General features: G+C 36.8%; 2 protein-coding genes across 2 annotated transcripts; one reads left to right on the forward strand and one right to left on the reverse strand.

Annotated features, from left to right (window-relative positions):
- Positions 1–4,513: 4,513 nt before the first annotated feature.
- Positions 4,514–6,662, reverse strand: LOC116198929 (GDSL esterase/lipase At5g22810-like). Its single transcript, XM_031529200.1, has 5 exons — positions 6,354–6,662; positions 6,069–6,199; positions 5,752–5,985; positions 5,403–5,658; positions 4,514–4,862 (listed from the first exon to the last, which is right to left on the reverse strand). Exons 1-5 carry the CDS (start codon positions 6,598–6,600, stop codon positions 4,669–4,671), a joined length of 1,062 nt encoding a protein of 353 aa, XP_031385060.1. The 5' UTR covers positions 6,601–6,662; the 3' UTR covers positions 4,514–4,668.
- Positions 6,663–24,728: 18,066 nt separating this feature from the next.
- LOC116201373 (UDP-D-apiose/UDP-D-xylose synthase 2) lies at positions 24,729–27,982 on the forward strand. The gene is made up of 9 exons (XM_031532594.1): positions 24,729–25,159; positions 25,488–25,580; positions 25,713–25,820; positions 26,453–26,567; positions 26,651–26,784; positions 26,875–26,976; positions 27,065–27,157; positions 27,247–27,382; positions 27,490–27,982. Exons 1-9 carry the CDS (start codon positions 24,881–24,883, stop codon positions 27,603–27,605), a joined length of 1,176 nt encoding a protein of 391 aa, XP_031388454.1. The 5' UTR covers positions 24,729–24,880; the 3' UTR covers positions 27,606–27,982.

Genomic DNA, 27,982 nt, shown 5'->3' on the forward strand with positions numbered 1-27,982 from the left:
ATAATTTTATATAATTATTGGAGGATATCGAAGATCATTTATTTTCAAAGGAAATTCGACTGCCGTATAAAGAAAATATTCGAAAAAATTATGTCAAGTATAAATATTTAGGGACTCCTGGATAGAGGAAATCAAGAGAACGAAGAAGGGGAAAAGAACATAATTTGTATTACTTTATCCATGCAATCTATACATATTTGATTACCCCCATTATATGTGGACAGGGCTTCCGCATAGCACTACCTAGTCCCCATACTGCGAAGCTTCAATGGCACAACAAAGTTAGAAGAGGCAAGCATTGTGCTAAACACGAACTTAACCCAAAATTTGGCAGTATATTTTGTAGTTGTGGTAGTTATTGGCATAAATGCAAGGAAAGATGGTGCCTCATATGAAAATAGCGTAAACAGGTTTTCCCTGACTTTGTTTGTGTCAACAAACAATTCGAAATGCCTCGGCTTTTTATTATTCCTTTTTCATAGAATCGTTCTACCTATATTATCATCCATTAATAATTTTACTTTCACAAAAAATAAGTTAATTTTCATTTCTCATCAAGGACAAAAAGGTCTAGTTGTGATTATCATTGATGTTTATTGGCTCTTGTGTCTTTTGTGGTTATTATGTTTCTCCCAATATATATTACAAAAAAAAAAAGTTCCTGACCCTAAAAGTGAGGGAAGAACCGTTTATATATGGAAGGTAGCGGTGATCCGGCATCATGTGATAATTCATGTTAAGCGGCTAAAGGGCATTTAAGTAATTTCAATAAAATCAGAAGGGTATTTAAGGAATATCAATAAAATTATGAGGGTATTTTTACTAGTGAAATGTGGAGAAACACATTATGAGTTTCACACTTTTATATTTAGTATAGATATGTCAAATATACAAGTTTAGTAATTAGGCTAAATTTTTTTTTCCTTTTTCAATTAATATATGCATCATTTATTTAACTTTCATCTTTTATTTTATTTATAAGTTTAAGTTCATAGAGCAATATCATAATTTTTTTCTTTTATAGGAGCATAACTTTTCCGTAAGTTACTATTTGATCAATTAGATTTTTTGTAGTTTATACGCTTTGCATTGTTTATGTTCATTTAACACGTTTACATACCATTTCTTACGGCAACTGGTCTAATCCTTTGAGAACATATTTGCTCTTTACCACTATAAAATATTTTTAATGTTTACTTTGAAGTTTTATACAATATTAATTAATAAAGTTAGACTATTCTAATTGATTCAATAAATATATTGCAATAACCTCTATTAGTATGCATTATATTATTTATATTATTAATTTTATTTCATCGTTTATATGTCATTTTTTATAACAATTCTTCTAACTGTTTGAGCACGTATATGTCTCTTACCACACTAAAATAGTTCCAATATTTAATTTGTAGTTTTATACAATATTAAAATCAAATACTTTCAATGTTTCAATTTGATATTTAAGCTGGTTCTTATAACAATTGTTTTAATAATCATTTTAATACTTACTTATTGTACCATTATGAATCTATCATTTGTAATATAAATTTTTTTTGTGAATTTATATTATTACATTATAAACAATATTTAGTAGTGAGTGTAGTTAATATTATTATCTAAATATAAATTGAAAATTTTAATCCTACATGATATGACCCTATTTAATGTAAAGTGTAGTCATTATATATAGGGAAAATAGTCACATATAGCACAATTTTTACCTTATTTTCATGTCCTATTACGTTTTTAAAAGTTGTCACGATCTAGCACGACTCATCATTTTATTCTCGGATCTAGCACCGTTAAATTTCGTCTAAAAACCGTTAAACTGCTTCTTCTTCCTCCTCATTCACAACTCTGCTTCCACCGACTCTGCTTCACATGCCCTCCCTACAAACTCCATTTGATCACGCGTCAATCACCATCACCAACAATCTTCTCTTTTTCTTCTTCTTCTTCCTCCCTACAAGTCCGAGACTTGCAATGAACGCCCACTCCTTGAACAGACCTGCAACAACTAACCTACTCTTCTTCTTCTTCTCCTTTTCCTCTGCAAGCTGACTCGCCTACTCCTGGCTGCTTCACGACTCCACTTCCACCGACTCTGCTTCAGACGCCCTCCGTGCAAACTCCATCTGATCACGCTTCAATCACCATCACTAACAATCTTCTCTTTTTCTTCTTCTTCTTCCTCCCTGTAAGTCCAGGACCTACAATGAACGCCTACTCCTTGAACAAACCTGCAATAACCAACCTACTCTTCTTCTTCTTCTCCTTTTCCTCTGCAAGCTAACCTACCTACTCCTGGCTACACTGCAACGTCACTGTAACCATCATTTGCTCCTTAGCTCTGATCACTCCATAAACCTCTCTCACACTCTCTCTCTCTCTCTTCTCGAGCAGGGGCATACAGAGAACAGACAGCAACGCCTATTCCCTATCCTCACCACCATCTCTCGGCTGCTCTCTCCCATCATCAGTACCTTCACCATCACAGACAGACCTCCCATGGCTTCCTGATCTTCCCGACAACTCTCGGCAGCTTCCAATGGCTACTGCTCCTGCTCCCTTCACGCCTCAAGCAACCAGCAATCTCCGTGACCATCTTCATCATTATTTTCTTGTCTTCAACGACATCTTCCTTCTTGATCTCTCTGCTTCTACGTTTAAGTCGTGAAGGAGGAGGAGGAGAAAGAAGAAGGAGTTTAACGGTTTTTAGACGGAGTTTAACGGTGTGCTAGATCCAGAAATAAAATGGTGATTCGTGTCAGATCGTGACAACTTTTAAAAACGTGCTAAAAAGTGCAAATAAGGTAAAAATTGTGCTATATAGAGCTATTTTCCCTTATATATATATATATATATAAGAGGAAATTCTTTGGATTGTTTCTTATATATCCTAATTGAATATTTAGGCTTCCAAGAAACATCTATAAGTCATTAATTTTATCCAGAAAAAAAAGTCTTTAATTATTTTTTACCATTTCCTCGTAGCAATAATTATTGTTTCCATTATCGATATTTTAAAATTAATTATAATTAGAGTCTTTTTTCGTTAGGCATTAACTGTAACATTCATTGTAATATTTATTATGTTAGCTAAAATATTTATTTCAGTAAATTATTTTAATACTTGTTTGTTCCATTAATAATCCATCATTTATTGAGAGGCATTTATTAATTTCAAGTTAGTTTTACATAATATATAGATATGGATATATGGATTGTTCAATTCCAATGTAATTTATGGTAATTTTGTAACATTAACCAAATTTCATTTATCATTTTAGGAGTATCTTATATCATTCTCTGAGATTAAATTTTTGTTTCTAATTCTTTTTTTAATTCTCGTTGTGACTTAGTGTATATCTTTTAACGTTCTAATTACAAATACCATCATATTTATGAACCGGTTCTTACTTACTTCAGCTTTTCTTTGTGAGTATTTCTCGTTATCATTTTTCATAGATGAATTTCCTTTTATAATTTTTGTTCCAATGGTAATTCAGTTCATTTATTAAAAATTTAATTGCTACCTCTCTTTAATTTTAGGAGTAGACTCTCATTTATTTATTTTTTTTGTTAAATATCTTACTTTATCATTAAATATTCTACTTAAGTGAATTTTACTATATATATACATATCTATATATAATACTATACTTTAGTAAGTTTTAACTTTTTAAAATTAGACTGCCGTGATCTACCTCAGAATTTTCCGGCCGACTTTTAAAGTGGATTGATGATTTGTCGGGCACTTTATCTGTCCTTTTATCAATTACTGCGCACGAGGGTGGTGGAGAACCAAAGCAGCATCCATGCGACTTCAATAGCCGGAATTGGAGTCAAAGTTGGAGTTGGCTTTATCTCATATTTCCACATTAATACAAATATTTGGTAATGAGAAATACTAGAATTATTTCTCAGATAAACCTTGATTCCTGTCTTTGTTTATACATGTCTGGTTTCTTCAGTTGCTTGCTAATGTTTGAATAAATTCTTGATGTGAGAGATGTGGGTCGGCGTTTTAGTCATGCCCTAGTTTACACGACGCAGTCAAATTTTTTTCTTATTTTCATATTGGTCTATCCTGCATCAATATCGACATTTATATCTATAATAATATGTTGTATTCACTGTAGATGCCACGACGAATAAGCAGGAAAGTTGTTTTCATAGAACCTGGCCCAATGTGATGATTGCATTAGGCCCAAGTTATTGGACCGAGAGGACTTACCGGGTCGGTACCTATATGGATGCCCAGGCCCATATGATGTGCTCTGGAAAAGAGAAAAGTGGATCTGACTTCGCTCTTCAGCATGTCCATGGACATCCAATCAAAGGGCGGTAAAGGCTTAAAAAGTTGGACCAAATGTTGATGTGAATATGGTTCTTTGTTTCAATTGGCCACACAGATTCAAGAGCTATAAATTTATACATCAGAATACTTTTCGTACGGATCTTATGACGTGATTTCACGCTTTAATGAAAATGTTTTTACGACATTTCACGCTTTATCTCCAACACACCCAAATTTAGCCAGCATGTATAAAAGGATCAATAGGGAAATTAATACAATATACGACCTTGACCATTCAAGGATAATAACATCAATGACCAAACGAGGTAGTTTTCTATGTTTTGTGTTGCTTGTGCGTAGATTTCATTTCAGAATATGAGCGAGATGCCCTCTGCGAGCAGGTCATTGGCTAAGATCTGGTTGGTGGCCTCGGAGGGATGAAACCCGTCCCAGAACACGTACTCGGTCGCGTTCGCGCACGTGCCGACCGACTTCGGGTTGCAGAGTATGGATGTCTCCAGTAGTCCTGTCCCACAGCACGCCCTCCTTGCCTCAACGAAACCTGATTAAGCAGTGACAATCGCAAACATTAATGTCGCATACAAGATTTACATATGATAGCAGATCAATGATGATTGTCGTAATGGGTTATTATGTTATACAATCATCGCCATGTAACTCACATAGCAGCCGAACAGGTCGCAATTGCTTTGGACCAAAAATAATCTAAGAAAGAAAGATTATCACCGTGTCTCACAAGTCACAACATTAATGTTATGGTCGTGGGCTTAGGGTCCATCTTTCTCGCAGGATCGGGCTGTGGGGTTGGATTTAGGTGTAGGGGGAGCCAGGAATGGAGATGGTGATCGCCCCCTTGGACTCGGGAAAATTTACGAAATTTCTATTAGAATTTATTCAATTTATCAATTTTTTAATGAAATTATGTTATTTCGCCCCTCTTGATTATATAATACGTAGTTCATTTGAAGTTCGTCCCCCAAACAAAATTCTATGATAGTTAAATTGTTATCAATGATATATCCGTTCGAGTCATTATATCGTCTCAGTTTGTCCTTTTAGGTTGCCTAAAAGATACTCTCACCTTTGTCCGAGGGTTTTCTGACGATGTCGTAGAGAGGTTGGTAGATGTCGAACACGAGAAGTTTGAGCCCAGACAGCTTCTTCTGAAGGCTCTCAGCCGTGGCATTGAGCTTGCTGTTGAACGAAACCGCATCCCTATTCAGCCTCGGCACGCACTCGTTGCTATCCTCGCCAAATATCGTTATCGTAGCTGGCAAGCACCCGAGCGGAGGCAGCGAGGTGATTCCGATCTTCCGTGCTCCCAATGAATATATGCTCTGCCACGGGAAATCTCGACATCCATTAATCATCCGACAATATGAGGACCGAAAAATAAATTATCCGGGACAAAGGAGAGCATAAATAGGGACCTGAATGAAACTGGAGAAGGATTTCATGAGGATGTCGGAAAACTGATCGGGCGTGTAGACTTTGTAGAGGAGAGGATTGATGTAATAGTTTTGAACAAAGTCACTGCTGCCAGCGCTGAGAAGATACAGTCCTCCCGATATTATCGACGACGCATTGGACGCTCCGGCGATCCTCGCCAATTTGACTTGGTACTCCTTGAAGTACTCCAGCTGCTTCGTCAGAGGGATCGCATGCTGCTCGAAAACAGAAAGATTCCAGCACATTACAACATGCAAATACAATCTGCAATTAACACTAAAGAGACTAATCGTGTTACATATAGCTTAGCTGTTGCATCGTAGTAGCCTGAGGCGGCGGAGGCGAAATTAGCACCGATCAAGAGGTTGTTCCTTCTGGCCTTTTTGCTGAGATAGGCTGGCGGGTATGATGTGAACCCGATGTTCTCGGCTGCAACGAGAAATGTGCATGATTCCGTGTCAGTATTGTCGTAACAATTCAATGAGGGCCAACAAATCCCTCTACCATGCAGAAACGTGAACAGCAAGTGAAGAAGTTGTGATCAGAGGTATGAGGATGAAAGAAAAGATAGATTAACAAGTACCAGTGAAGTCGGCGGCCGTCTTGCCATTGCAGAAGCGTCCGGTAGGCTTGTGATTGACAAAGTCGCGACCGTAAGGAGGGAAGTTGGCCTTGACAATGGTGAGCAAACCATTGTTGTTGCCCGCATCCACCACAGAGTCCCCAAATATGAACATAGCCGGCACTAGCGCCTGCCCTTCCACGCGTAATATCATCAACACGACACCGTACGCTGCAGCACATAGATAGCCCGAAGAAGAGCCCTTCATTTTATCTCGCAGCTTGATCAATTTTGTTGTGTTTGGGAGGGAGAAAGGGAGTGAGTTGAGAAGTGAAAGGGATCGAGAGGATTAATATAAGGGGATGCTACAAGTGAGGGCCGACAAGCTGCAAGGATTATTAGACCGTCACCGTGACAAGTTCGACACGTGGAATACTAATTCAAAATGTCACTTTTTAAAGAAAGAACTGTATAAGAGAAATGGATGTAGTGCAGTGACTAACATTCTCACCTGGTAACCTAGAGGTTTCAGGTTCGATTCTCATCAGTGGGACTACCTGTAACTATTTATTTAGATTTCATTCATATTTTCTTGTACTAGATCATGAGCCTCCTATTATAACCGAAAAAAAAAAGAAAGAACTGTATAAAGAAATTAAATTGTATGACTGTCTTATCAATTTTTTTTTCTTCAATTACAAGGAGGTCCGTAGGTTAGTACAATGAAATATAAATCCTAATTACTTAATAATGGACATGGGATACTCTCACTAAGTATCCAATTTGAAACATTTTTGTTACCAGACGAGAGTTGCGCCACTGAATTATGCTCTCTTTTAATCTCTTATCAATTTTAACGTATCAATTATTAATAACTATAACGTGCAATTATGATTTTCCAAATACGTACTATTTTTCAGCAAATATATGTGATATGTGAGGGGTAAGTAACATTTTGGTTGGATGAATCTTTGCATGTGGACCGTTCAAATCTTTCTCCCTGGGACAATCTATGAAGAAATCAGATGATTTCCAAGTTGGGTCCATAGTATTTGTTAGGCCTCGATTAGTAAAAATTGGCAAGGCATGTGTCAACTTGAAGCAATCCACCAGGAAGAGAGGGAGTGGTCATGCGTTGACCGACCTGACTGCATTAATTGATTTGCTGGAAAGTAAAATCGATTGTCCCTCCCTCCGCTTTTGATATATGCATAATATATATATATATATGAAAAAATAATCTTAGAAAGGAGTTTGATGCAGCTTAAAAGAAAGAAATTTGATGCAATAATATCTCTATTAACTTTAAAAAAAAATTCGTGTTCTTTTATTTCATATTTTCAATATATTTTATTATACGTTTATGACTCTCGTTTATAATAAAAAAAAATCTTCTTCTTCTCTTTTAAAAGAAAGGTTCCTAGACTTAGAATAGGAACAACGAAATTAAGAGGTAAATGACGTTTCACTAGCAAAGATCGGACTTTAAACCTCTTGATTTCGAAGCGACGACTTGTGTCACATGTATCAAACCCCCTTCTTTCAAAAATTAGTTGATTTTCAAAAAAAAAAAATTATAGTGACATGAATGATGATAGATTTATGAAGTTTAAGGAGCATCTTTAGTCTATTGAAGTGGGGAACTTGGGGAGGGGGTGCTTGTTTGCGCTCCTTGTATACTGTTAAAAATCAAACGTTTATAGCAAATCTCATTACATATAATTGATTTGACGCTATACAGGGGTCGTAACTCGTCTAATTTTTGCTTCATACAAAGACGAGATATTACAACGTGAGATCTATTATGTTTAGACCACCCGAAATTACGCTTCGTAAGTACGAAACAAAGATGTTAAGAGCAAGTGAATTGAGGGGGAAAAAAAAAGGGGCGGTGGTTCCAACTAATGAAATGGCGTGTCTTAATTAAGTGTACAAAATTTGAGCTGTCCAAATGGCTTCTTCACCTCCAAATGGACTTCTTCTTCTCCCATGCATCTCTCTCTCTCTCTCTCTCAAAGGACCTTCAAGTCTCGATTTGAATGAGGTTGGGGACACCATTTTTTGTGTTGTGTGCCCTTTATTTACTCCTTCGCAGTTCTCCTATCACCATCAATTCTAGACTTCTAGTCCTTTGTGCAACAATTTTAATTTCTCAGTCATACAATTATAATGTCTCCATTCTGGCTTCAATAACTTTGCCTTGTAAGAGGTGCATCATGGGATGAACAAAAATCTATGTGCTCATGGATTCTGGGTCCACCCTTTATCAAGGACTCAACATGACAAAGCCCGGTTCCAAAAAGTTCAAGAATCCGTCCTATACAAAGTAATTTCGCGATTGTCATACATAATATAAGGTATCTAAACGTTCTAACCCTAGTTGAAATGATATCTTTGTAAGAGTACCCTTCTCATATTAAAAGGAGCACATATGCACAAGATTGATTCATCATTGCTAATTACTATATTTTCTTTTCTCTATTTGTTCGTATTTGTCTAGTAAAGAACAAGGGGTGGTTAATTTTCTTATGCCTAACGGAAAATGGGATACGGTAGCTGTCTCAAAATTCGGTTTATAGCCCAAAATTTGATGTCCCCTTTCCTCCTAATCTACTAAATTTTAGTGGTCATTGAGGATAAGCTCTGGGCATAATGTGAGCGTCACACTTATAACACAGTTCAGCAAACTTCAGAAACTACACTTGTTGGGAAACTTCTTTGTGGTGGATCTATCGTCGGGCCGGGTCAATAAGTTCGTCGGTGATTACATCTTTAATTAACTAATACTAGAGCGCTTATTAATGCGTAAAACGGGGAGTGTTCCCGATGAAGAAATACTTAATTGATGGACTTATGAAAGAAATCCTATTAATAAATTCTTAGGTTAGCGCATTATCTTTCTCGGCATTCTCCTAGGCCATTTGGCCAAAGGACCTTTCTAACGTAAATGCCCGACACTGAAGTACAAATTGGGCCCAAGCTTTTGGCCCACCTGTACCCAACCTACGTGAGTCGTGACTGTTGTCTTCGCTCTTTTCCTCTGTATGATATCAAAGTCGGCTCCGCGATGAAGAGCTTTTGTTCATGCAACGAGGGTCTTTCGCATAAGTATGATCGGCATTGCCCTTAACTCATTATCGATTGACTCTTCAATTTCTACCGATTGATATTTCCATAGATTATTGTAAATGTTCATTCATTTTCGTTGACTTGACTCAAAATTCTTCTTGATAATCACAAGAAAATTAATTACTAGTATATTATATATTATTTAATTTTTGGCTCAAATTCTTATTTCAATATCATTGTACTTTTTTTTTTTTGGAATTCGGGGCCAAACCCCATTTGCATTAATGTTAAAGTTGATTGTAGTACTTGGTAGGCTGACACACTTTTTTAATGTTATTATAAAAGAAGAAAGTTTTTTTTTTCACATATTGATAGAATATCTTACAATCAACACGACTTTTTAGTTACATCTATTATTTGGTTCAGATCTACAAATATTAATTAATGTATAAAAAGATTTTTCATGCAAAATCCCAGCAGAAAAAGAAAAGGAATAATGTAAAGGCAAATTTCAAAGGTGAAAATAGGGTCGACAAATGCATTGAGTTTCGATTATTTTTTTGCATTCCGATTTCAAAATATTTGCACTTTTTATATTTGATTGTAAAATAACTTTTGCTTTATATTCCATCTGTGAATACTTTTTTATCACCAATAAGTATTGTTTGATATATAATAAGTATTAAAACTATTCTTCATTCTATAATAGATTTCATACCATCTGTAATTATTATAACTTTCAAAATTCAATTTACTAAATATTAACTAAAATCATAAAAATACCAAATTAATTAGTAATAATTTGTAAAAGTAACTAAATTATAAAAAGATTAGCTAAAAATACTTCAATTTATCATTCCATTACATTTTCAAAATATATTTCACAGAAGACTAAATAAAATATATAAATATAATGGCCTAGGCTACACGTGGATAAGAAAATTTGTTTACAATAAATGAGTCCTTGTATTTGCTATTTCATGAAAGGGAGTGCGGACAAAATCGTACATTTTGTTTTTAATGGAAAAATCAATTGTGTTTGACATGTTATTTTGGAGCCATACTGATTGCATCAAAGTTTTATCTGTAAGAGTTGAATTTAACTCAGCTCCGTTTATATCAAGGAAAATATGTTTTTGATGAAAATAATCTCAACGGAAAATAAATCCATGTAAAGTAACTCTTATAATTGGTAGTGTATTGAAAAATAAAACTGGAAAAAAATGAAGAAATAAGTGTAAGGTGAAGAGAAAGAAAGAGAGTATGAGTGGAAAAATGAATTCTCTTGTGTCTTTTAAAGGAATTTATTTTTAAAAATTTTACTTTATATTTTCATTTGAAAAGAAAAGTTTTTTTTCTATTAACCAATTATTTTTGTATTATCAAACATAGGAAAATGAAAATGTGAAACATTTTCTCCGAAACAAACGGAGCCTCACTCCTTGTTTTTGGTTTTTCAATCAGGTGGTACTCAAGTCTCAGCTTGCGAGCACATAAATTGATTTACCTCATCGTTGAGCCAAAAGTATGAGTTGGTATGAGCCATCTAAGTTCAATTTAAAGAAATCACTTCAATGAGTCCCTCTAGTCCGACTTCAAGGGTTTTAGAATCTTAAAATATAGTTTTAGCAGACAATAACTAGGTCAAACCGTCCAAACAACAACTTATTCGTGATGATAAAAGAAATAGCTCCTAAAGTTGTTGTGAAATTATTTTGAGGAAAATTAGAAATTCACAGGATACTTGAATTTTGATTAACCCCATTCGCAGTTGCTAAGTAGTGTTTAGATCAATTTGCATCCGTAATCATTAATCCACCTCCTTTAACGAGTCATACACAGACTATATAAGTTGCAAACTTAGAGGTTGATCACTTGAAAAAATTCTCAATAACCTCTGTTTTAGTTAGGCTGATCTTTTCTAAGAGGTCTCATAAACGAGAGATTTGGCATCTCGATGTCGGCTTTTCACCACCTAAGACTATAGTATATGTTTCAAGGATTTAGCTGAACTCAGTCACGTATATTTATAGTGTGTTTGATTTTAGAGTTGAGTTAAGTTGAATTTTGATTTTAATGATTTGTAATGATTGTGATGTTGAATTATGAGAAAAAAGTATAAAAAAAATGAATAATTGAAAAAAAAAAAGTAACGATTATATTGTTGAATTGTTGAAAAAATAATAAATAGTTAAAAAAATTATTATTAAAAATTAAATTAAATAGTTAAAAAAATTAAAAAAAATGAAAAAATAATAATTGTGTTGACTTTTATTATGTAGTGAATAAAATTAAAGTTATAATTAAAATTTTAAAATTGAATTGTGAAATCAGACCACCGAAGACCTTTCGCGAGTTCCAGAGGACCGATGGGCGCAAAAAAAATTAATTTCGAGCAAAATTGCAAATTTACCCCGACGTTTAGGATCGATTTTGCCCCAATCACGATGGGCAGAATCGTCATATAAGGGTTCGGTCTCCTGTCTCTGTTCATCCCCGGAGAACACAGCCCAATATTATCTGCCCGGTCCAACCCGCCTGTCGGTGCGCGTGAAAAATGCAATTTAATTGAATTTCCGTCACGCGCCCCTTGGCGCGTTGTTTCCCCACTTTAAAAACATTTCCTGTCGGTGCTCGGCCTCTGTGATCTATCTACCTAATCGCGGCATCACAAGAACAACATTTCATTTTCTCTTATTTTAATCCCAATTACATTTAAACAAGTCTTTCTTGACATTCTTGTCCCAGCGATGCGCGAACTCTGCTTTTATTTATTTTAACTAATCTTCTATACAATATTTTTAGAAATAAACTTTAATTGCCGATGGAAAAACAATCGATGGCGGCTCGTGTCGTAAAATGTTTTTACGAATGAAAAATGAAAGTATGTAAGTAATGGGGAAATATTTCCAAATTGGGATGCCAAAAATTATATGAAGAGAAATATAACATAATTTCATATAATGTATGGGTGAGCTAACTAGTATAATTAATTAAAATGATGATTTTTCAAAGAGAAAAAATGAAAAAAATATATAGAATTTATTTTCTAATCACCTTCATACAATTTAAAATTTTAAAAATGTTGATAATTACCTTTCGCTTTATTAAGTTTTCAATCTTCAATTTGATTCATAATATAATAGTCCCCAACCTATCTCACGGTTTCATTATTCTTATCAATAAATTTTCTTAGAAAGGTTTGCTCCTTCTTTAGGTACTTTTGTTTGCTTCTTAAAATTGATTAAAAAAAATTCAATTTACACCAATTTTAATTTCTTTCTTTCCTCTGCATTGTAATTTTTTTTTCAATTTGTCTTCATAAATTCGTATCACTTATTTAATTAATAACTTTTTATGTTTCAAGTAACTTCTGTTACGAACTTCCACACAAAAAGAATTTATTGAATTACACAATTTATTTTCTACTCGTGTTCGTACATTTTGAAATTTAATATAGCAAACTTTGATTTTTTGGAGGTTATTACACTAAATATCTCATGGTATCACATGTTTTTCAAATTTATCTCATGGTTTAAAAAATATCCAGAAAGACCCATGATTGTTCCAAATCTATCTTGGCGTTACTTTCTCCGTCTACATTTAAAATCATGGGATACATTTGAGAAAAATTTAAAATTATGGAATATATTTAAAGCCTACTTATGTTTTATTAACGGATAAATTGACAGCGTGATATATTTAGAACAATATGTAAACCATAAGTCATTTTGGGTAATTTTTAAAGTATGAGATAAATTTGAAAAAACGGTAAAACTATGAGATATTTTTTCTCTTTTTTAAGTATTCAATCTTCCATTTGAGCTATACCATAACAGTCCCTGGCCTATACCACCTTATTAAGAAATTTTCATAGAAAAGTACTTTGATTTGCTTCTTAAAATCTTCAATTGATCAAAGATTCGATTTAGATCAGCTTTAACTTCCTTCTTTCCTCAGCCTTATGAAATAGTTTTTCATTTTGTGGTCGAAAATTCTCATCACTTATTTAAAATTAATAATTTTTTATGTGGCAAATAATCTATTACGGTGTTCGACCAAAACATAATTTATTGGGAACTTTGGAACAGAGCAAAAACATTAATTATTAGGCATAATTAAATAAAAATCGATTTATATACTTAATAAGGAAATTTGAAGAGATAATCAATTATGAGCTAAGGTTTTACTCAAACCACCTATGTGGAAACTTCTACTCACAGAAAAGGAAGACTTTGCGAGAGTAGTTCGAATACTTCATATATAATATAGATTTCGAGCAAAATCGCAATTAAAAAGAGAAATATTACCTCACCCCTTGTCTCATCACTCTCCATGTCATCCCTTAGGACTTATCCAAAACCAAAAAACATTACCTCGTCCCTTAAATGCAAGAGATACTATGGCTTACATAGGCCTACGCGTCCTAGTTATGTATATTTAGTTGGGATCGACTCAATGTTATATTCAATTTTACACGTTTTATTATAGGATGAGATTCGTGAAAAAGACCGAGAGGGTTTAGAGAGGCAATTGAATTCAATTCCTCCCCCAAAAAAAAAATCCACGCCCACACCCACACAAAATCTTAATGAAAATGTCCACATTATTTTATTTTCGCTGAAAATTCCTAACAAGGCGGAATTGATGTTCTATCAAGGGATACGGAGTACACTTGGAGTTATAAATGTTTTTGTATTTGAAAATTCTCAAGTGATTATTTAGCAAAATTTATAAATCAAATAATTAAAGTAAACTGCTTGAGGGTTATTTGAAAAATACAAGAATTTATAATATATACATCTTCAATCCTATATATTTAAACCGATCATATGAAAATTTCTCCTGCGTTTATTTATTATCAATATTTTTGTGGGAGGTATTACTGTTTCTTTTGTCAGTAACATTTCAAAGTTGTCTTTTTTTCTTTTCTCTTTTTTTCCCTCCTGAGTCATTTCAAAGTTGTCTTAGGATAAGATGAACGATGGGGCTATCCTAATCCTATCCTAATCCTCATGGATAACTTAAACCCAGGCCCATAAATGGTAAGGGAGACATCCATTTCCAGGGAAGCCAGCCCCAAACAAGGCGACAAGATTTACCAAAGGAGGAAATTTTGTTTTTTTTATCGGTTACCAAAATTACATTCTTTTTTTGGTGAATAAAATTAAATTATTACGTCTTACTATTTTAGAAATTAAGTTAATGCATGTAAACCTTTTTTTTATCGTTTATTTATCTGTTCTGACAGAGCGAGAGAAGAAATAGGATTCCTTGGGATCGGAGAGCGTGAAGCAGGCGCGTGAATGGGAACGCGTGTTGGGAAAAGGAGAGAGAAAATAAAAAATATATTATAATAGGGTTACCCACGTGAGCATGAACGGCGGACAGCTCATCCATGCAAACCTATCACATGTCTCATTTTTCCATCCCTATAAAATCACATATAATTAATTATCATTAATAATTTCTCAATAATAATAGATTTAGTCAAGTATCCACCTTCGGCAGTGAAAGCTGCGTCCTCGCTGCTTTTCAATCCGAATGAAACTTCCTTCGTTCTCAACTGTCCATGATACCGTTTACTTCATTTTAAAATAACATAAAATAAACGAAACATTCATTAAGGAAAACGTATTTTAGTTTTAATTAGAGCCGGCAATATTTGACACGACACAATAACACGACACGGATACGACACGGAGTTAAACGGGTATGGGTTGACATTTTTTGATATTCGGTCTAAACGGGTTGAACCCGTTTATACACGATTAAACCTGTTTATTTAGACGTGTTTAATCGTGTTATTTAATCGTGTAACCCGTTAACCCGTTTATCTAACTGAATTTACTAAACTATCCTTACATAGTTACACTAAACCTAATTTCGAAATCCTTCCATCCAGAATTTCCAGCCTCCAGTTCCATCGTTCTGTTCCAGAGAGAGTAGGAGTCCTGCTTCGCCTTCCATCCCGATTCACAGACCTGATTTCCTTCCTGCAAGTATGGTTCCACCCGATTTCCTTCGAAATCGAAGACGGACCTGACTTCGACCTTCCGCTCAGAGTCTCAAACGACAGCACCCAAACGACGAAGGTGACCTTCCATCTTGCACCCAAACGCCTTCGCCCACCTGTCCGCCGTCGTCGAGGTCGACATCGAGGCTGCCGAGCAGGTTCTTCCGGATCCTCCTCTTTGTCCCTTTCGCTCTTTTTGCTATTTATTACTGAAGATTGTGCTCCTGTTCTGTTGCTTAATATGTCGATTGAGCCATCAATATGTCGATTAAGCAGTTTCATGGCTATAATTTAGTCTCAGTGCTCTGTTCTTCAGTTGTAAGCCATTTAGATACGTTGGCTAGAATACAGGGCTATCGGTTTACTTATCATGTAAAGGACATCATAAATTAAAAGAGGGCCTTTATTTATCGATGCGTTATATGATAGTATCGTTTTGTCACTCTTGAAGGCATAAGTTCGTGAATCCATACCGACTTCGATTGTTTATTCTTTCTGGCTGGTATCCTGTTCTCGGATTTCAGAATGACATTATTCTTAGGAATGAATATTTGTGCTTATATACAGCTCGATTACTCCAGATACTGGGACAACCCCGGACCGCGTGGCATACTCATTCAATAGGAAGTCACTTTATGGATTTAGGTCTTTTTGCACTGGCGATGGTGTGTTTGGTCCGAAAAATTACGACTTGTCTTCTAAGTAAAAGTGCTTTGGATACTCTGGTTGCTTTTAAATCATTTGGAATCTGTGATTGAATTGTTGTGACTGTTGACCTCAGTATTTGAATCTTATTGTTGGTGTATCTTTCATTTGGGGGGATTATGTAGCTAAACCGCTGCTCTTTCTTGGCATGAGCTTATTTTATTTGCTGCCATCTCCCCTGTTATATTATTGTGTAGAGTTGTGTAGAGTCGTAGATCATAAGCATGCATGTCCTTGTTTTTCTTGTTGAGAACATAATTGTTCTGTTGCTATTTATTAAACCGGTGTTCTGTTCTGGTCCTGTTCTGTTCCTGTCCTGTTATTTCCTCCTAGAGCTAGCAAATTATGTTGTCCTTCATGTTGTTCAGTCTCTTTGATCAGTACGAGGAAATGTTATTCTTGCTTCCAACTTATGTGGGTGGTGAAAATTAAACGCGATTTCCCCTGTCTAGATTGTGGTCTTGAACTGAGAAAGTTAATGTCTTGTGCTTGCGAATGGCTTGTCTTGTGAAACAATGTAGACGGGCGAGTTGGGTTTTGCATTATTTTAATTCTCCTTCCTGTTCTTGTTTGCTCTATCACGCAACTGTAGGTGATTGGTTGACCAACAACAATGATCAGAGACTTGTTTATATTCTGCCACTAGGTATCGTGAAATCTAGTGGCTTTTGTCATTCAATGGTGGCTTGCCTTGGTGCTTTTGTGTTTATATTCTGCCTGTGTTTGTTCTAGATTTTGCATTAACCAATTTCTCATTGTCTGTTTTATTTAGGGATAATGAGTTCAGAAAGTAATTTGGAGGTAAACTTGGAATCCTCTGAGAAGGAAAAATCCATGGCCACAATAAACGAAGATGATGATGTAGTGGAGCTTGATATAGACGAGATCCAAGACACTGCAACAGGAACTCAGGTAGGGGCATCGAAAGGCAAGCGAAAAAGAAGATTGACCTCACCTGTGTGGCAATTCTTTGAGAAGTTGGCAGAAAAGTCTATTGATGGTAAGAGCCGCTGTAAGTGCAAGAAGTGTGGCGCTATTTTCCTTTGTGATAGTCAATATGGGACAGGAAATCTGAAAAAACATAGTGAAAGATGCATTCGTAAGGATACACGAGATGTTGGTCAGCTGCTTATGAACCATGATATGTCTTTGAGAAGTACTGCATTTGATCCTGAACGCTTTCGTGAGCCGTTGATTGCTGCCATTATTATGCATGATCTGCCTCTTGCCTTTGTGGAATATGCTGCAATTAGGTTTATATTCTCATATTTGCGTGAGAGTGTACCTGTTATATCTCGAAACACTGCAAGGGCTGATGTGTTGAAAGTTTATAAGAAAGAGAAGTCACGGGTTAAGGGCTTGCTTGAGGAAGCTAGTGGTAGGGTTTGTTTGACATCAGATTTGTGGACATCAATTGCTACTGATGGATATCTCTCTTTGACCGTACATTTTATTGATAACAATTGGATTTTGCAAAAGAGGATTCTGAATTTCTCCCCGATGCCACCTCCACATACCGGTGTGGCATTGAGTAATAAGGTTACCTCTTTGTTGGTTGAGTGGGGTATTGAGGGAAGATTGTTTTCTATTACTTTGGATAATGCTTCTACCAATGACAGTTTCGTGGGCTTGTTGAGATCGCATTTAAATTTGAAGGATGCACTCCTAGGCAAAGGTGAATTCTTTCATCAACGATGTTGTGCCCATATCATTAATTTAATTGTGCAAGATGGATTGAAAGAGATTGATGTTGCGGTAGACAAAGTGCGGGAGCGTGTCAAGTATGTTAAGGGATCTCAAGTTAGAAAAGAAAAGTTTCTTGAATGTGTGAAACTCTTATCTTTGAATTCGAAGAAAGGCTTGAGGCAAGATGTCCCTACTCGTTGGAATTCAACATTTCTTATGCTTGAAAGTGCATTCTATTATCGTCGTGCATTTTGCCACCTAGAGTTAAGTGATTCCAATTATACAAATTGTCCTACCCCATTGGAGTGGCAGAAGATTGAGAAGATAAAGAAGTTTTTGGGGGTTTTTTTTGAGATCACGAACTTGTTTCTGGGAGTAAGTATCCAACCGCAAATCTGTTCTTTCCTTCCACTTTCAAAGCATATACGATGCTCAAGGAGTATAGTGATGGGACAGATGAAGATTTGAAATCAATGTCGTTAAGGATGCTTATGAAATTTGAAAAATACTGGTCTGAATTTTCAGTGATTTTATCGATTGCGGTGATATTGGACCCCAGGTATAAACTTGAGTTTGTGGATTGGAGTTACAGAAAGTTGTATGGTACTCAATCTTCAGAATTTCAGACTGTTCGAGATAAATTATTCTCATTTTGTGAAGAATATACAGCACATGAGAGGGAGAATCGAACATTTACATCAAAAGAGAAGGTGGTGCCAGATCCTTATCAAGAGTCTGAATCCGTAGATATGCTGGAGGTAAATTTTTTAATGATATTATGTGTTACTTTATCAATATTTGTTATGTTCTCCCTATATATTTTCACTTTCTTGTTGTTAGTTGCACTTGGAATACGTTTATCATTGGTCTTTCCTTGTTATTTTTAATTTTTTATCAGGAGTTCGATGATTATGCTGATAATGTGTATTCAGCATCTTCGAAAAAGTTTGAGCTAGAAAAGTATTTAGATGAGACAAGGAGCGATAGAAAGACAAATTTGGACATTCTTGAGTATTGGAAGATTAACTCCCAACGATATCCGACAGTTGCAAGGATGGCTCGTGATGTTTTGAGCATTCCCATATCCACGGTTGCCTCCGAGGCAGCATTCAGCTGTGGAGGTCGTGTTCTTGATCAGTATCGGAGTTCTTTGAAACCCGACCTTGTGGAAGCACTCATCTGCTCTCGAGATTGGCTTTATGGATTAGCCGGTAAGTTTACTTTTCATATTTGATTTTTACAGATTTTTGTTGATCTTTCTCTTTTTTGAATGTAGATGGTTGTGGAATCTCCGTGAATCAACTCACAGAGGATGTGATGAACTTAAACATTAGCGAGGAGCCATCAACTCAAGGGTCCAATACTGTGGTTAATTAAGGGAGAGATTAGCTCTTGGGAACATCAACAAGTATATGAAATGGAATATCTCTTGGTATATTTCACGCGACCTTACCCGTGGAGCTGACTCATAGTAGGATTTGTTTGGTGTATTTTGGATTAGAGTAGAAGTGTAATTCATGGATTATGTGACTCTCATTTTCAGCATTCCTCGTTGCTATATGTTGTGTTCTCTGCATTTTATATGTTCTAATTATTAGCTTATGATGGGTTTTTTCTGGACCTACGTTGAACCCGGTATTTTGGTCTAAGTTCGGAATTTGAGAATTCTAATTCATAAGGTTTCAGTATTTAATTTCCTGGTGTCTTTCTGTATTTCGTAAGTGGGTCTCGGTTGTTATCGGATGATATGGGATTTACCATTTTCTTCAGCATATTTTCTTGTAAACGTGTCCGGTAAACGTGTCCGGGTAAACGTGTCCGGGTAAACGTGTCCGGATAAACGGGTCGTGTAAACGTGTTCGGATAAACGGATTGATCGAATAAACGTGTCGTGTAAACGTGTCCGGATACCGGTTATAATCGTGTCGTGTATACGTATACCTATTATGACACGTTTTGATAAACGGGTTTAAACGTGTCGTGTACGGGTTGACACGGATATAACCGTATCGTGTACAAACCTGACCCGTTTAATAATCGTGTCGTGTACGGGTTATGATTTCGATGACACGAATCCGTTTAGACACGACACATATAAACACGACACGATACGAATTGCCACCCCTAGTTTTAATCGTGGCAAGTTTTGACATCACGATTTTACGAGTTTTGTTTAGTTTCTGTAGAGTCACTAGGTAATAGATGAAAACACCGTCTTCTAAAGAATAAATTAGTCAAATCAAAAGAAGATGTAGTATAGTGACGTGCATCTAGTCGAAAAATCAAAAGTTTTCAGATTTGATACTTAGTGGGGCTATCCATGTCACTTTATTAATTATTATGATTTCTATTTTATTGTACCAAATGTATGAGTCTTCCCTATAATAGGAAAAAGAATAAATTGATCCAACTGCCAATTAATAATTAGCAATTTAAGTTACACTTTGGAATGAAATAATGTTGGACAAACATGTCAAAGAAGTAGGGGTGTGCACGAGTATATGGTAGAACTGGAACCGCTTGGATCCTACTAAAATGGATAGGTTTTAGGTAGTTTCAATTAGAAACATAGTAGGGTCCCAGTAGGACAATTGAGAATCGGTGAAATCCGATTCCGATTTCAGCTTGTAGGGCACTTAGAATCGGAATCGATACCTGTTATTTTATATTATATTTTTTTCGATATAAATTTTATATTATATTTAAGTACAATAATTAAATTAAGAAGGAAAAAAAAGGAAATAGCTGCACTCAAGACATGATAGTTGCACTCAAGACAGTCTGTTTCCCCTACTCCTTACTCTCCTTCCACTGCACCTTCTCTCTATGCACCACTCATTCAACACCACATCAGCACATAGGCACTTGCCATATCAAATCCAACAGTCCAAAGGGATGTCCATCATGCGCCACCGTGTACCTCTCGTACAAGATCGCCCCTCTGTTTTCCTCTTCCCTCATCTTTCCTTCTCCGTTCACTTGCCTTTATCTCTTCACTCGGTTGCCCCTCTCCCTCTCATACCGTACTCTCTCGTCTTCGACTCTTTTCAAGATTATTGGACGTGTTGTAAAGATATATTACTCGTTATTGTGTGAAATCGTATTATAAATGTTTATTTTTGTGGATGTATTAATGATACATATTATTCTTTGTTGTAGATGTACTATGAATGAGACATTTTCGGTTTTATTTAGCGAGACAAAAAAGTTTATAGATTCCAACATAGTACCAATACAGATTCTTGATAGGATCCGATTTCATAATTCAATATGATAGAGTCCGATTCCAAAATATTAAAATATATTCCTTATAGGGTAGGGTCTATGTATCGTGAAAAAAGCATGGTACTCAAAACCAATCACCCTTATAAAACAATCAAAGAATAATATTCATAAAAAACAATAAAAAGAACAATTGTTATTGGCACTTGATGGAACAGTCCAGTTCATGAAGTTGTTCCTACCAAGATTGCTACTTTACTGCGGCCCACCAAAAGCGATGCCACTGCCGTTAATTAACGGAATTCAGCAAGTCGGTGGATTCGTTTTTTAACACAACAAAGGCGTGCGTAAGCTTTGTTGGAATTGATTGTGGGACTAAAATGTTTTGGTCTTTTCTGAAGTGTTTCCAATATAATAATAACCTTGCCAATATGGCCCCCTATGCATATCGAGACATGTCTATGGACAAAAAGATGCCCTTACTTTGCTCTCAAGAAAGAATTTCATGATTGTACCGTATACATGGATAAGATTTCAATAGGAAAAGAAAAGAAAGCAACCATTTTTCTGGGTCAATATTTTTGGGTATTCGAAAACTCAATGAATCTCGATTAGTCCTGATTTGAGTTAGGTTGATTCACTAATAAATAAAATTATCTTAATTATGAATTTTCTCCATTCACAATATTCGAACTCGAGATCTTGACTTATTAAAAAAAAACATGCGTTGAGTCACTTAAATCAACTCATGCGTCGAACTATTTAAATCAACTCATTTTAGTAATGGGAAAAGGAAGCGACGATAACTGATTTTTAACATTTCGAATATAGATTGCTACTTCAAAATTATATTTGAGAATATGAAAAACTTTGCTTTTAGACTAGGGATGGTAGCAGGTCTATGTAAACAGGCGTTTCAACTGTCCTAAACCCTGAAGGTGATTAATGAGTATTAACCGTTGGGTCATGGAAATGATTTAGAAATTTGAGGTCAAAACTAGGGGTGGCAATTCGTGTCGTGTTTATACGTGTCGTGTCTAAACGGATTCGTGTCATCGAAGTCATAACCCGTACACGACACGATTATTAAACGGATCAGATTTTGGAAATCCGTACACGACACGTTTATATCCGTGTCAACCCATTTACACACGTTTAAACCCGTTTATCGAAACGTGTCATAATAGGTACACATATACACGACACAATTATAACCGTTATCCGAACACGTTAACACGACTTGTTTATCTGATCAACCCGGTTACCTGGATACATTAACACGACTTGTTTATTCGATTAACTCGTTTACCCGAACACGTTAACACGACATGTTTACATGTTAACACGGAGATTGAGATGGATGGGAAGGGGATGTGGACGGGGAAGAGGCGGGAGCCACATCCGAGGGAGGCAGCGACGGCGAGGATGAGATCAAGCTGTGAGGCGCATTGGCAAGAGCGAGAGTCGGTGAAGCGGTGGGCTTCGAAGGGGAGATGGTGGGAGTGGAGTCGGCGGTGAGCTTGGGAGCAAGGGAGAGCGAGATTTGAGGCGGATCTGCGGACAATGCGAGGTGCACGGAGAGGAGAGCAATGAGAGCGTAGAAGCAGAACTTCGTCATTGATGGATGAGAAAAAAGAAATCAAATCGCAGATGAGATCTGAGGGAGGGTAGTAGAGAAGTAGAAGTACAAGTGGAAGTGCGGTTATGCTGTGTTGGATTTGGTGAAAGAAAGGAAATGAAATTAGGTTAGGGATTTAGGAACTTAGGGTTACATGAGGATATTTTGGTAAATCCAGATACATAAATAGGTTAACAGGTTACACGATTATAGTAACACGATTAAACATGTCTAAATAAACATGTTTAATCGTGTATAATCGGGTTACACGGGTTCAACCCGGTAAGACACGCTTATTAACCGTGTTTAAATGGGTTGGACCTATTTAGACCGATTATCAAAAAAGTCCAACCCAAACCCGTTTAACTCCATGTCGTATCCGTATCGTGTTATCGTGTCGTGTGAAATATTGCCAGCCTTAGTCAAAACCTTGTAGAATTTGGAAAGGATTTAGGATTTTATTTCAAAAACTCGTTCCAAATCCGTTAAGCGTAAATTTACTAAATTACCCTTCATATTACTCATATTTATGAAATAATCTTCCTTATTTTCTTTTCTGTCCTTTTATTTTAATTCTAATTTATAGTATTTATAATACTTGTTTAGTGTTATGAACTCGAAAGTGCTATAACTTATTAATTTTGAATATATTATGAGTTTATAATATAAGTGTTGTGGTTTGTTTCTCTCGAACATGTTATGAACTTATAAGTGTTGTGATTTATTTTCTTTCGTTCAATTACTTGCCTTTAATTTATGCTTTGTATTTGAATACTTTTCATTATATCATACTATTTTCTATAAATAAGATATTATGATAAGATCATGCAAGCTTTTTTCACAAACTTATTAACGGGGGAAAAATGAATTCTTAGTGGGTTTCCGTTAAATTAGTGAGAATGGTTTAGGAAATTTCCTTTAAACTCTTAATCGGTTTGAGAATGGGTTACAATTGACTTTTTTTTAAAGGGGTATGAATATTGGATGAAGATAGCTGTCTCAAACCCTTCCCATATCGTCCTTATTTTTGACTTTGAATGGGCCAGAGATTCATTCTACTCACCGCCATGCAATGCATCTGGCTGGCTCCGCCACTAGCTAATATTGCGCATTTGAAGCTGTATATATTTCAATGCTTAGTTGGATAATTACTCTACATTTTGTTTCGAAAAAAAATGGACTTTTAGGATGAGGAAAATTCTTATCCAATGGATGCCAAAATTAGCCCCAAAAAAATTAGAGTAATTAATCTTATAATCTGATGTTACTACAGTATATATATATTTTGATATAACTCGGTTGCCTCTTATACTTTAATCGTGTAACTTAGAGCCTAGAGGTGGTCTCTCAAACCGGCCCGTACAATAAAAGGCCATATTAAGCGTATATCATTCGCACCGGACATTTGTCACGGCCTTTCACCAAATTACTTAAGAATTAATGACCGTTCTCAATAGCTAATCATTATTATCCTAATCATCACACCATCATTTACGATGACTGACTTGACGATCACTTCTGGCTCCCGTGAGCGGCACATCTACGTATCAGATTAAGTCTCTTTGCATGTGTTATATCTTCAATCCGCTCACCAAACTGATATTCCTCCAGGCCCTACCATTTGCACATGACACGACAAGCAAAAATTGCTACTCATACTTATCCAAAAATAAAATTAAAATTGCTACTCATCCTCAATTTCATCGAGAACTTGCATGAACACGACACGATGCAGAAACGAAGATCATGCAACCGAGGCGGGGGTCCATTTGTAGCAATAGGAGTTCGAGATTTAATGAAAATACATTGTGATTTGGAATAAATCAAATATTCAAATGAAATTAGGGTATGTCAATATGCAAAATATACCTGAAATTATCTCCAGTAAAATATCTCCTAGCTGGATTTTACCCCACCGCGAGTGGCCATCACTCTCCCACCAGCCGCGAGTAGGCAAAACGACCAACACCGATATAAATGCACAAGGATTGAGAGAGAGAGAGAGAGGGGGTCCCATCCCATCACCACCTCTCCTTTCCGTTTCCCCTATTTTCAATAAATACCATTTCATCCCCTCGACCCAAAAATCCTATATCTCCTTCGCCTCCTTTGATTAAAAAAAAAAAAAGAGAATCTCCTTCACTCTCTTCACAAATCCTAAATCCAGCGAGCGAGGGAGAGGAAGAATAAGCCGACGAGGAAGAGAAGCTTCAGAGATTCATTCGTCCGGCAATGGCGGCGAGCGGAGTGTCGAGAGTGGATCTGGACGGGAGGCCGATCAAGCCGATGACGATCTGCATGATCGGCGCCGGCGGCTTCATTGGCTCCCACCTCTGCGAGAAGCTCATGTCCGAGACCCCCCACAAGGTGCTCGCCCTCGACGTCTACAGCGACAAGATCAAGCACCTCCTCGAGCCCGACACCCTCCCCTGGGCTGGTCGCATCCAGTTCCACCGCCTCAACATCAAGCACGATTCCCGCCTCGAAGGCCTCATTAAGATGTCAGATCTGGTGCGTCCCGTAATCCCTCCTCTCTTCCTCATTCTCCCGTGATCGTCGCGTTGTTTCGCTTCCATCTCCTCGTGGCGTCGCATTCCCGTTGTTTGATCTTCTGATAAATGGAGCTCAGTCTGTCCATTCATCATTTTCTTTTTGTCGGTTCCTTCTGGTGTTATGCGGTGAATCGTCTTTGCTTGTGCTCTGTTTTTACTTTGCTTTTGTCTGCAACTTTCTGCCTCTTGCATTTCCCGGAATTCCCGGCGCTGGCTTGATTCTGTGGCTCATTTTCATTGTAATGATAGTCGCCGACTTACTTTCTTCTCTTGTGTTGGTTCCGCAGACGATTAACCTCGCCGCGATCTGTACTCCGGCGGATTACAACACCCGTCCGCTCGACACTATCTACAGCAACTTCATCGATGCGCTCCCTGTGGTACGTCATAATAGCACTTAGCAGTTCATTTCCGTTAGATTTGCTCTTTCCAGGGATAGCAACTGCATTGGAGATGTCGTAGCTTTGGTGTGATTTTGATTGATTGAAGGTTGATTTGGATGTCAATATCAGGTTAAGTACTGTTCGGAGAACAACAAGCGTCTTATCCATTTCTCTACCTGTGAAGTTTATGGAAAAACCATTGGCAGCTTCCTTCCTAGGGACAGCCCTCTTCGTCAGGTAAAATTTTGCTTTCCTTTTGTTGACATGGTTTTTTGCTGCTGATGTAGTGCAGATCTGACATCCTCTTTGCTTTCCTCTTCACCAATATATGTGATTTTCTTGCTGTCAGTTATTGTTGTGTATGTATGTTAAGCATGTGAGTGCTATTGATTAGGATCTAAGTGTCCTCATTGCAGTAATCAATTAGATCCATCTTCTGAAAACTTCACTTAGAATCGGAGGGCATTTCTTGTAAGTCAGTGATGTGATCTGGGTAGTGTAGTATGAGAGCAGTCGAATCTTTGTCTAGTATTGGTATAATCCGTTCTGTGTATCTGTTGCATTGACGTATGTATCATCATGAGTCTTCACATGTGTCGGGCTGATGATTGATGATGTTATTCTGTTTGTGTATGTTTGATCAGATTGTGCTTATTCATTAGGTAATGAGAATATGGTTCGTCTATTCGGAAAAAAATGGAATGCGACTCTTATCTGTATCAGTATTTTTGAGAATTACTATGTTGAATGTTCTTAAGGATTCCTGGTGGCACTCGCAATTATATGAGAAGCTTTTTTGGTTTCGTATTTTTGTTGGATGCTCTTGGAATGGTCAAATTGTTGTTGCTCATTGTACTCTGTCGTTTCAGGATCCTGCCTATTATGTTCTCAAAGAAGACGCCTCCCCCTGCATTTTTGGTCCCATTGAGAAGCAGAGGTGGTCTTATGCTTGTGCCAAACAATTGATTGAGAGGCTGATTTATGGTAATGAGCTATCCTCTGCCATGGCTCTCTTCTTTTGATCTGGCTGTGGGATGGTGATTTAACTTTGACCTTGCCTATTGCAGCTGAGGGTGCAGAGAATGGCCTTCAGTTCAGTATCGTGCGACCTTTCAATTGGATTGGACCCAGGATGGATTTCATCCCTGGCATTGATGGTCCTAGTGAGGGTGTGCCCAGGGTTCTAGCCTGTTTCAGCAATGTAAGTTGAATTTATTGCTATTGCTTCACGATATTTGCTTTATCTGTTGGTCTCTATTCATTGGAATGTAATTATTTCTTCCCATGCCAGGCTCTCCTACGCCGTGAACAGCTTAAGCTTGTTGATGGTGGTCAGTCCCAGAGAACATTTATTTACATCAAGGATGCCATTGAAGTTGTTCTTTTGATGATTGTTGGTCTTCTCTCTCATTTGATTCTTGTGATAGATTCCTCTTATCATCGTCCTGAACAGGGTTCTGATCCGTTCATTCTCTTCTCAGGAAAATCCTGACAGGGCCAATGGCCACATTTTCAATGTTGGTAACCCCAACAATGAAGTGACAGTTAGGCAGCTTGCTGAAATGATGACTGAGGTAAAAATCTGTTAGATAGCTAAACCATTTGCACAACTGTCGCAGATTTATATTCTTCAACTTGACAGATGAGTTTCTGCATCATGTAGATTTACTCGAAGGTCAGTGGAGAGCCACCTTTGGAGGTTCCTACGGTTGATGTGAGCTCGAAAGTTTTCTATGGTGAGGGATATGATGACAGCGATAAGAGAATTCCTGACATGACCATCATAAACAGACAATTGGGTATGCTTCCTTTTTATGCCCTTCACAATGTGGAAATGTGACCCCTCTTGTTTCAATCTTTCGCCTGTGCAAAAGTTTGCTGGTTACTAACAACGCTTGTTTGGCAGGTTGGAATCCCAAGACATCGCTCTGGGACTTGCTCGAGTCGACTCTCACCTATCAGCACAGAACTTACGCCGAGGCTGTCAAGCAGACCATGTCAAAGTCGGTCGCATCCAGCTGAAGGACACATGTTCATGGTAATGTGGTCGCCACGTGAGGATTCTCGTACTGGAGCCCGCTGTTACAATGCAGTGTGTTTTTTATTCTTTGTAACGAAAAGTTTTTAACGTTTAAGCAAAGATCGATTCTTGTATACGCCGAAATTTTGTCGTTCCCCATATCAGTAGTCCCTGAGTTTTCATGGGCCAGTATTCTCGGGGATGGGACTACATGTTTTGTGTTGTGTATCTGTCGCTGGGGTACTCCATACGAAGGGAAGTCGTGTTATCTGTTACAGCGGGGGAATTGATTCGCTGGTCATCCCGGCTGCTTTACGCTTTGACTGGTGTTGTATTATTCGCTTTTAGGCTCTATAATTAAGATTTAATTTATATATTA

This window comes from Punica granatum, chromosome 3, assembly GCF_007655135.1.
Source record: "Punica granatum isolate Tunisia-2019 chromosome 3, ASM765513v2, whole genome shotgun sequence".
Lineage (NCBI taxonomy): Eukaryota > Viridiplantae > Streptophyta > Magnoliopsida > Myrtales > Lythraceae > Punica > Punica granatum.

Coding starts and splice junctions, on each gene's coding strand:
- LOC116198929 (XM_031529200.1), bottom strand. CDS start 6,600: ATGAAGGGCTCTTCTTCGGGCTATCTATGTGCTGCAGCGTACGGTGTC. Junction 6,200..6,353: donor GACGGCCGCCGACTTCACTG/GTACTTGTTAAT, acceptor TTCTCGTTGCAG/CCGAGAACATCGGGTTCACA. Junction 4,863..5,402: donor CAGAAAACCCTCGGACAAAG/GTGAGAGTATCT, acceptor CTGCTTAATCAG/GTTTCGTTGAGGCAAGGAGG.
- LOC116201373 (XM_031532594.1), top strand. CDS start 24,881: ATGGCGGCGAGCGGAGTGTCGAGAGTGGATCTGGACGGGAGGCCGATC. Junction 25,581..25,712: donor TCATCGATGCGCTCCCTGTG/GTACGTCATAAT, acceptor TGTCAATATCAG/GTTAAGTACTGTTCGGAGAA. Junction 26,568..26,650: donor GATTGAGAGGCTGATTTATG/GTAATGAGCTAT, acceptor TGCCTATTGCAG/CTGAGGGTGCAGAGAATGGC.